At 37.4% G+C, this 10,341-nt stretch overlaps 1 protein-coding gene across 1 annotated transcript in view; it reads left to right on the top strand.

Annotated features, from left to right (window-relative positions):
• IMPG2 (interphotoreceptor matrix proteoglycan 2) overlaps positions 1 to 10,341 on the top strand; it is a 214,031-nt gene that overhangs the window by 52,169 nt on the left and 151,521 nt on the right. The window contains exon 6 of the mRNA XM_006868651.1: positions 6,386 to 6,547. Coding sequence (XP_006868713.1) covers positions 6,386 to 6,547 — 162 coding nt within the window. The remainder of the gene's footprint in view (positions 1 to 6,385; positions 6,548 to 10,341) is intronic.

Genomic DNA, 10,341 nt, shown 5'->3' with positions numbered 1-10,341 from the left:
AGGAGAATATTGAAAGTACCATGGGCTGCCAAAAGAACCAATAGATCTGTTTTGGAAGAAGTGCAGCCAGAGTGCTCCTTGGAGGCCAAGATGGACAAATTTTGTTTCTCATACTTCGGACATATTGTCAGGAGGGACTAGTCACTGGAAAAGGATATCATATTTGGGAAGGTGGAGAGTCAGAGAAAAAGAGGAAGACCCCCAACGAGATGGATTGGCCAAGTGGCAGCATCAGTGGGCTCAAGCTTGGCAACAGCAGTGAGGTTGGCCCAGGATCGGGCATTGTTTTGTTCTGCTGTGCATAAGGTCGCTATGGGTCGGTACCAACTCAATGGCACCTAACAACAACAACAACTTAGAACATTGCAATGCAAATCATTATTACCCTGCTGACTTATATATTATTTTAAAGTATTTTCTTTCTCAGTTTTCTCTTTTTTAGTTCTCTTTTACCCTAACATTGAATTATCATATTTTTAATACATTGAAAATTAATTTTATACGTACTCAGATGTTTATAATTTTACTACCATAAAATTCTTTCCCTCCTCTGCTATTTCCTTAGAAAGAATCTCTTATTAGTTTAGTATCATCTTTTGATAAAAATATATTTACCCTTAATCTAGAAAGACATTTTAATCTGTATAATCTGTATTCATTCTAGGTTGAGAGGGTTTTTTTTTTTTCTTTGGTTTTAGTTTTGACTTCTATTGTTGTTTGTGGGTTATCTGGTTGCTTTCTTTAGCTACTCTTACCTTTGGAGCTGGGGTTTGAGAATTTCACAAAAAATCAGTATAGGTGTGGATTTATATTTTTTGATTTTGCTTTGGGTTTGTTGTACTTCCTTAATAATGTTAGGCCCTCCAGTCATCAATTCTAGGACATTCTAAGCCTTTATATAGATATACAAGGGACATCAGAAAGTTCATTGAAAAATGGAACGAAAAGTTAATGAATTTTATCCACGTACTTTTTGAAGCCTCCTTATACATTGTTGTTGTCGTTAAGTGCTGTTGAGTCATAGCGATCTGATGAGCAGCTGATGGGTTTGAACTACCGATCTTGTGGTTTGTGGTCCAGTGCTGATCCTGTAGCACATCAGGAGTCTCCCTTATATATTGTTGTTGTTGTTAAGTGCTGTTGAGTCAGTTCTGACTCATAGCAACCCCATATAGGGTTCCTGAGGAGCAGCTGGTGAGCTTGAACTGCCGACCTTGCAGTTTAAATGACTTTGCAGTCTGGTGCATTAACCCATAGCGTTAGACCTCCTTATTTTATCCTTTATGACTCTTAACCACATGGTCATAACTTTATTCCTTTGTCTCTCTATCATATCCGTGTTTGTCTTCTAGTTCATGAGTTCTTTCTTCAACTTAGTCTGATTTTCTGTTCAAACTATCCATTGAGCTTTATGTAGAAGTTGTTGATCTAACACTCCAATGTGTATAGACCTTGCACTTTGTATTTTGTGTCTTCATAGCATTTGTCATTCAATATTACCTGGGCCACAAGGGATCAGCAGCTATACTATGGGAACTACCACCTTCAACAGTGGAACGCGTCTTTAAATTCTCATAACCTACTGTTAGTGGCCTGTTGAGTCTTTTTTTTTAAACTTTCATGCATTCGTTTATTTATATTTATAAGGACTCATATATAAAAAGTTTGTTAATACACTTTCAGGTTTTATTTAGCAACTAGCCTTTAAAAAATTACTTTTGTTGAGTTTGATGTAGTATGAAAAAAGAATATCCTTAATTTTCTGGAAAGGCTACTAAAATACCTTTCCATTCTCCAATATCTATTTATGTGGAAGATTTTCTTCATAAACTTTAACTAGAAAAATACATTGCAACTGATTGTTTCCAGCAGAACCTAACTTGTTTGTTCAGTCAGATATGAAATTATTTAACAAAATGTAAACAATGCCACTTTTCATTTTATTTACTTTAGATGCAACAGGTTTACTAGTGTTATTATTTATAATGCATATTATTATTTATGGAGTCCTGGTATGGTGCTGTAGGGTAAACGCTGGACTACTAACCACAAGATTGATGGTTCAAACCCACCAGCTGCTCCTTGGAAACCCCATACAGGGTTGCTGTGAGTTGGAACCAATGCGATAGTGCTTAACAACATTATTATTTATAGCAGCTTCATTGAAATATGATTCACCTGTTTAAAGTATACAACTTAGTGATTATGAGTACATTCTCAGAGTCTTGGAATCATTACCACTATCTAATTTTAGAACATTTCCCTTACCCCTCACCAAAATCCTGTGTTCATTGTCACTCTTCCACTTACCTAAGCCCTTGGTAATCATGAATATACTTTCTGTCTTTACAAACCAACCCAAACTTACTACCATCAAGTTGATTTTGACTCATCACGATATTATAGGACAGAGTAGAATTGCTCTATAGAGTTTCTGAGACTGTAAGTCTTTAAAGGAGCAAATACCTTCATCTTTTTACTAAGAGTGGGTGATGGATTTGAACTGCCAACCTTGTGCTTAGCAGCCCAACACTTAACCCATCGCACCACCAAGGCTCCTTTTCTGTCTCTAAGTACTTGCTTATTCTGGAAATTTCAATATAAATGGAATCATATGACATGTGGTCTTTTGTGAACAGCTTCTTTCACATAGAATAACTTTTCCATATTTTAGTATGTATCAGTACTTCATTCCATTTTATAGTTTTTCATCCACCACTCATCTGTCAATTTGTCATACTGTGGTGGCTTGTGTGTTGCTGTGATGCTGGAAGCTATGCCAATGGCATTTTAAACACCAGCAGGGTCACCCATGGTGGACATATTTTAGTGGCATTTTCAGACTACTATAGACTAAGAAGAAGGAGAGGCAGACTTCTTCGGAATGTTTACCCACTGTAGACCTTAGAAATAGCAGCAGAACATTGTCAGATATAGTGCTGGGATGATGAGTCCCACAAGTTTGAAGACACTCAAAATATAACTAGGGAAGACTGACCTCCTCAAAGTAGAGTTGATCTTAATGATGACTTATATGTTATTTTAAAGACCTTCTTGACTTGAAACCTTTCAAGACCTTTCTAGCAAAGCTTTCAAGACCTTCATTTTCAGATGGAGCACAACTCAAAATAAGAAGAAAACATCTGTAAATATCCATTAATAATTGGAACATTGAATGTTCAAGTATGGATCTAGGAAAATTGGAAGTCATTGAAAATAAGACTGAATGCATAACACTGATCTTCTAGTTATTGCTGTTGTTGTTAAATGCTGCCGAGTCAGTTACACCCCAAAGCGACCGTATATAGGGCTTCTGAGGAGCGACTGGTGAGCTTGAACTGCTGACCTTGTGGTTCAAACTGACTCTGCTGTCCAGTGCATTAACTCATAGCACCACACCAAAACTCCAATATAGACATTAGTGAGCTAAAATGGAATGGTATTGACCACTTAGATTCAGGCAGTCATATGTTTTACTATGCTGGAAATCACACACTGAAGAGGAATGGTGAAGCATTCATTGTTAAAATCTATCTTGAGGTACAATGCTGTATGTGATAGCATAATATATGCCTACAAAGATGGCCCCTGGTGTAGCACTGCAGAGTTAACACTGGACTGCTAACTGCTAGGGTGGTGGTTCATACCTACCAGCCACTCCTTGGAAACCTTATACAGGGTCACTATGAGTTGGAACTGATTCAATGACACTTAACAACAACAACAAAACAAAGAATGTCAGTTAATACCACTATTACTTAATTTAAGTACCAACCACTAAAGCCAGTGATGATGCAATTGAAGAATTCTACCAAAACAGAAAGAAGTCTTGGTCGTATAGTAGATTATAAACTGGGCTGCTAACCACAAGATCATCAGTGTGAATCTAGCAGCCATTCCACTGGAAAAAGATGAGGTTTTCTATTCCTGTAAAGATTTACAGCCTTGGAAACCCTATACAGGGTTTTTATGAATTGGAACTGATTTGGTGGCACACAAGCCTTGCCAAAACCACCAAAAGGGAAGAGTTTGCTCAAAATTTCTCAAGCTGAAAGAACTGAAAATGAAAAAAAAAAAATCAAACCTTGGTTGCAATATTGAAGGAGTTCTGGTGTGACATAAAGCATTGGACAGCAAGGTCGGTTTGAACCGTGGGTCGGCAGTTCAAACTTACCAGCTGTTCCTTTGAAACCCTATACAGGGTCACTATGAATGGAAACCAACTCAATGGCACTTAACAACAACAATAATAGGCAAAATATTGAATTATGCTCACAACATCAAAAGAAGATGAAAGAAATACAGAGTCACTGTACCAAAAATGATTGGTCGATGTTCAGTCAGGAAGTAGCATAGGATTGAGAACTAATGGTATTACAGGAAGAAGTCCAGCAGCACTGAAGGCTTTTGCAAAAATAGGGCCCCAAGGATTGATGGAACACAAATATGTAAATGACAAAATCTTGCTTTCTGAAAGTGAAGAGGATTTGAAATATTTACTGATGAAGATTAGAGACTATAGCCTTTAGTGTGGCTTGCCCATCAATGTAAAGAAAATGAAAATCTTCACAACTGGACCAATAAATAATATGATAAATAGAAAAAAGACTGAAGTTGTCAAAGGCTTCAATTTGCTTGTAGTCATAATCATGGCTCAGGGAAGCAGCAATCAAGAAATCAAAAAATGTATTACATTAGGCATGTTGTTGTTAAGTGCTGTCCAGTTGGTTCCCACTCAGAGTGACCCTGTATAGGATTTCAAAAGACCTCTTTAATGTGTTTAAGAGCAAATATGTCAGTTTGTGGACTTAAGGTATAGCTTACCCAAGCCATGATGTTTTCAATAGTTTAATATGTATATGAAACTTGCACAATGTATAAGAGCGGACTTAGTGGAATTGATGAATTTGAGATATGGTGTTGGTTGAAAATACCATGGACTTCCAGAAAACCCAACAAATCTATCTTGAAAGAAGTACAGCCATAATTCTCCTTAGAAGCAGTAATGGCAAGACTTTGTCTTTCATATTTTGGACATAGGGTTGCATAGGGTGCATAGGGTATATAGGGTGCATAGGGTTGCATAGGGTTGCTTAAGGTTGCATAGGTTTGCTATGAGTTGCAACTGAACTGTATCAATGGCATCTAACAACAACATAGGCAAAATACTGACTGATGCAGGTAGCATCAAAGAAAGTGGAAGGAATATACAGATAACCTGTACCAAAAAGAATTGGTTGATGTTCAATCATTACAACAGGTAGCACTGGAGGAAAAAATTCAATTTCAACAAGTAATATTGATGGAAAAAAATCAAGCTGCACTGAAGAAACTGGTGAAAGATAAAGCTCCAGTAATAAATGGAATCCAAATTGAAATGTTTTTACACAAATATAGCACTGGAATTGCTCACTTCACTGTGCCAAGAAATTTAGAAGACGGAAACCTGGCCAACTGATTGAAAGAGATTCATGTTTGTGCCCATTCCAAAGAAAGGTGACGTAGTGGAATGTGAAAATCATTGACTAATATCATTAATATCACATACAAGTAAAATTTTGCTGAAGATAATTAAAATACAGTACAGCCATACACTGCCATGGAGCTGCGCAGAAATTCAAGGTGGATTCAGAAGAGGATGTGGAATGAGGGTTATCACTGTTGACATCCGATGGATAATGCCTAAAAATTGGATCCAATTCAAAGGCACCTAACAACAACAATAATAACAATAGCAAAATTCTCCTGTTTATTGTTTTTGCTCCCTCTCCCTCCATTCTTTATCATATTTTAGAAGAGTTCCCTCAGAAGTTGAAGACGGCCCAACTAACACAAACTAAGTAGAACTGAGTGTTCCTCTCTCTGTATCAACTTAGTTGTTATTTTTAAACGAATAAATAAAAAAGTAAAATTTTTCCTTTAATTTTTTGTTTGGTAAGTTTCTATAGATACAATCCACATAATCCAAGCTTTTTGGGGTTATTCTATGAATTTAAAGAATTTAATAGGGTCTTGAGACCAAAAAGTTTGAGAACTAACATTCGAGGCTCCTTTTAGATTAATCTTATATAGTACCATTAACTGTTGCTTACTCACTTACATATGGTTATTTTTCTGTCAAAAAATTTCTACTTTATACTGTATAGTCATTTTAATATTAACATATACTTTAAAGTCCACTCAATTTGTTCCAAAGTAAAACCAAATCATACCAAACCCATTTCTGCCTAGTTGATTCCTAAATCAAATAAATACTAGATGAAAAGTCATCATCAGAAGTTGCTGTTAGCACATTGTCTGGCATGTAGAAAGTGATCAGTAGATATTTGTTGATTGGACGAATAAACATTGCCATTTAATTAATTATTTTTTGTCTAAAATCTAGATTAGCAATGAGATTGAGAATGTGACAGAGGAACCCACCAAACCAGCAGCTGAGCAGACTGCGGAATTCAGCATCCACCTTTTGGGGAAACAGTACAGGACAGAACTACAAGATCCCTTCACCTCCTATCACCAGCATCTTGTAGAAGAATTCATTTCAGAAGTATTTATTTTTTGGGTTATTGTTTTGATAAACAAGACAAATTTCTGAGTTTGTAATTTTCTCATATTCACAATACTAGTATTAAAGGCAGTTTTAGAATTCAAGCTCTCCATCTACTTGGTTCTTGGCATGAGGATTTATTGATTTAGCCATTACTTCAGAAAACCCTGTGAGGAATTCATGAAAAGACAGATGATTTCTTTCATTAGAGTAAAAGTCTTACGTGTATTTGCCACCTGCTAATAAGTGCTGTTTCTAGTTTGTGCCACATAAGAGTTGAAGAACGTGCTGTTCTATGCCATGGTTTTAACTTGATGATATTTTTTCATTGAGAAAAAAATCAAGTAGTAACACATAAGAATATTCACATGGTACAAAGTTCAAAAACACAAAAAGGGCACCCAATGAAAAGTAACATTCCCTTCTATCTTTGTTCCAGGGTTGGGCTATTTTTAAAGGGATTTCTTTAAAGAATTTTGCATTACACTTTTCTAAATCTGTACCTTCTGAAAGTATTCTATATAGCACTTGAACTCAAGTTTGCTCAGTTAACAATGACCCATACTTGTCTTTTTCCTGTGTACCTTTGAATACTCATTTATTCCTCTCTGATGACAGGCACGCTATTCCTTTCTGTTTATTTCTTTTCCATTCCTTCATGATCAGGTTCACCTTGGCCAAATTTGTTAATTCCATTACCGTTGACTAATTTCCTTCACTAGATACTGTGTCCAATTGGGAAATAAAAATGTGCACCTCTCAGCCAAACAACATCACTGCAGCCATTCGACGCGGGGATTGTAGTCTAGATGATGAATTTTCCTTGCTGTGTGGCCAAGTTGCAAAGCTGTGTGGTATGTGGAGGAAATGTCAGCCAAGCCAGAGGCCACCTGGTATCAGGTAGTGTCTTGGATTGGCTGTCTGGTTCTTTCTACCCTTGAATTAAGGAAGCTTTAATAATCCTTAGTGTTTGGGTAATGCACTGGATGACTACAGATTTAGACAAAAACATCTCCAGCAGGGACTTTATGAGGTAGGCAGCTGTTGGTTTGCGGTGATTCAAGGATGGTGAAGGGTCTTCACCTCCCATGAAAAATCTTCTTTGGTCCATCTCTAGACTCCTTCTTGTTGTTATTATGTGCCGTGGAGTCGGTTCTGACTCATAGCGACCCTGTACAGGGTTTCCGAGGCTGTAAATCTTTACGGGATGACAGGGAGCAGTTTCTCCCGTGGAACAGCTGATAGTTCCAAACTGCTGACCATGAGATTAGCAGCCCGAATTGTAACCACTACGCTACCACCTGGTATCAAATATTTGCCACTAGCCACTTCATTGTGTGGAATAGCAGAGTCAGCAGTTGGGTCTCTGATGGCCCATGTCACCATGCCTACTGAGAATTGAAGACAGCCCTCCACCTCTCTCTCTTCAGAGCACAGTCATCCAGATTGTCCCCTCAGCTTCAGTAGGTGATACTGAAATGCATAGGAGAAAACAAACATGCTTGGAGAGATGAGGTTCAAGAACTTTTATTCTTCCAGTCAGGCTAAGAGGAGACGTGGGCATGAGAGGCTTTGGGTCAACACGAAGTATGATACCAGAAAGGGCAGGACAGACTTGGAAGTGTCACTGACATAATACCAAGGATAATTACAGTATCAGTACAGTTTCTTTACATAGTGCTTTATGTTTTGCAGACTGTTTCTGTTTGCTCCCAGTAGCCTTGTGGGAGAGTATCTTTTTTTTTTTTTTTTTAACAGATATGGAAGCTGAGGCTCAAGGAAGTCAAGTAACTTTTTTATGGCCATTTCAGCCTCTCTTGAATAGATGGGAAAAGCACATCTTTTCTTTCCTTTTCAATGTGTTATTTCCTTTATATGATAGTTATTTTAACTCAGAGAATTTTTAATTTGTAGTTTTTCCAATTCTACTCCTAATTCTAAAACCTATTTATCATGAGACAGGAGAAGGAGGAAGAATATAGGCTTTGGGGCTAGAAAGATTTGGGGTTGAATAAATTCTGAGTCAGTCACTTACCAAATGTGCACTCCTGGTGAGTTAGCTGACGCGTTAGAGTGGGGGTGGGGAAACCTTTTTTCTGCCCAAATTTGTGACATCTTTAGCAGACTATACATAATTGTCAACTTAAAAAAATAGCCTGCTATATTTGGTCATTTAATTAACTCACCACTAATGTGATGGCTGGAACTGTGGTTGCCTGGCAGGGTCAGACCTAATGATTACATGGGTCTTATGCAGCCTGCGGGCCAGGCACTCCTCACCCCTGCTTTATAGTCTCTGTTTTCTCATCTATAAAATTGATATAATATGTATCTCTTAGGACTATTACAATGATTATAAATAATATTTTCAAGTTACCAGGCACATAGCAGTCACTCAGTAAATTATAGTTACTAGTCTACCAGCTGCTCCGTGGGAGAAAGATCAGGCTTTCTACTCCCGTAAAGATTTACACCCTCGGAAACCCTATACAGGGTCGCTATGGGTCGAAACCGACTTGACGGCACTTAACAACAACAACAACACGTGTTAATTACTGTTGGTTAATAAAACAGAATGACTCTTTCCCCAAACAGACACCTATATCCAGTAGTTAACTGGATGTGCTGAATTAGAATACTTACATGTATTTGGATTCAGGTTGGTAAAGTTCAGGCAAGAAATGGGTTTAGCAATCATAATATCATATAGTACTGCATTTTGTGTTTTACTGTGCTCTTTCAGATATGTTCATTTTTAATCTTACAAAAATTAAATCATGTTGTAAGTGGGGAGAGCAGTATTAGTTCTGTAACAGAAGAATAGTGTATGGTCGCTCTGCCAACAAAATCAACAGAACTGGGACTAACTTTTAGTCTTCTGATTGCTTCTTGTTGTTGTTAAGTGTCAAGTCAGTACCAACTCATAGCGACCCTGTATACGGTTTCTGAAGAGTGGAAGGTGAGTTTGAACTGCCAAACTTGCGGTTCAAACCGACCTTTTGGTCCAGTGCTTTATCCTACAGTGCCTCACCAGACTGATTTCTAGTCCTGAGGATTCCACCTCTACCCCTATGTTACAAGAATTAGGTCATTATGTGTCATTGGATCCATTCCCGCTCATTGTGTCCCTATAGGTCAGAGTAAAACTATCCCATAGAATTTCCAAAGCTCTAGTTGTTACTGGAACAGATTGTTAGGGTTCTTCTCCCATGAGCCACTGATGGATTCTACCTGCTAACCTTTTTAGTTAGTAGTCAAGTGCTTACCCACTGTGCCACCAGGGATCCTTACAAGAATTAAGTACCTCTTTTTTCCCTTAGAGAATAATACAAAGCAAAATTATTATTGCTGAAAAGTTTTATGGGTTTGGATCCTTTATTCTTCAGAAATTTTCATTGCTTTAAGACAATTATATCATCTTGATTACCTGAGGGCTTGGTTAAACGTAAATGCCCAGAGTTGTCCCCTAAATCCATGAACTTAGTTCTCATCAAGTGTTGGCCCCATAGTGGCTCATCTGGTGAAGACAACTTCTGAAATGTTGCAGATGAAATGTTTGGTTTTATTAAACTCTTTCTTTGTGCGTAACAAGATGTTTTAAAACATTAACGTTTATTGTGATTTGGGTGTAAATTTACAGAAAAATTGATTTTTCATTCAGCAATGTATACATTTTTTTCATAACTTTGATTGCAATCCCTACATGTAACACCACTCTTTCCATTTTGTTCCTGTATTTACTGTTTCTTTTGTCCTTGTCTGTCCCTTCCTGCCTTCTGAGCTTTATCTCTGGG

This window comes from Chrysochloris asiatica, unplaced genomic scaffold (genome assembly GCF_000296735.1).
Source record: "Chrysochloris asiatica unplaced genomic scaffold, ChrAsi1.0 scaffold00120, whole genome shotgun sequence".
Classification (NCBI taxonomy): domain Eukaryota; kingdom Metazoa; phylum Chordata; class Mammalia; order Afrosoricida; family Chrysochloridae; genus Chrysochloris; species Chrysochloris asiatica.
This window is presented reverse-complemented; position numbering and strand designations above follow the sequence as displayed.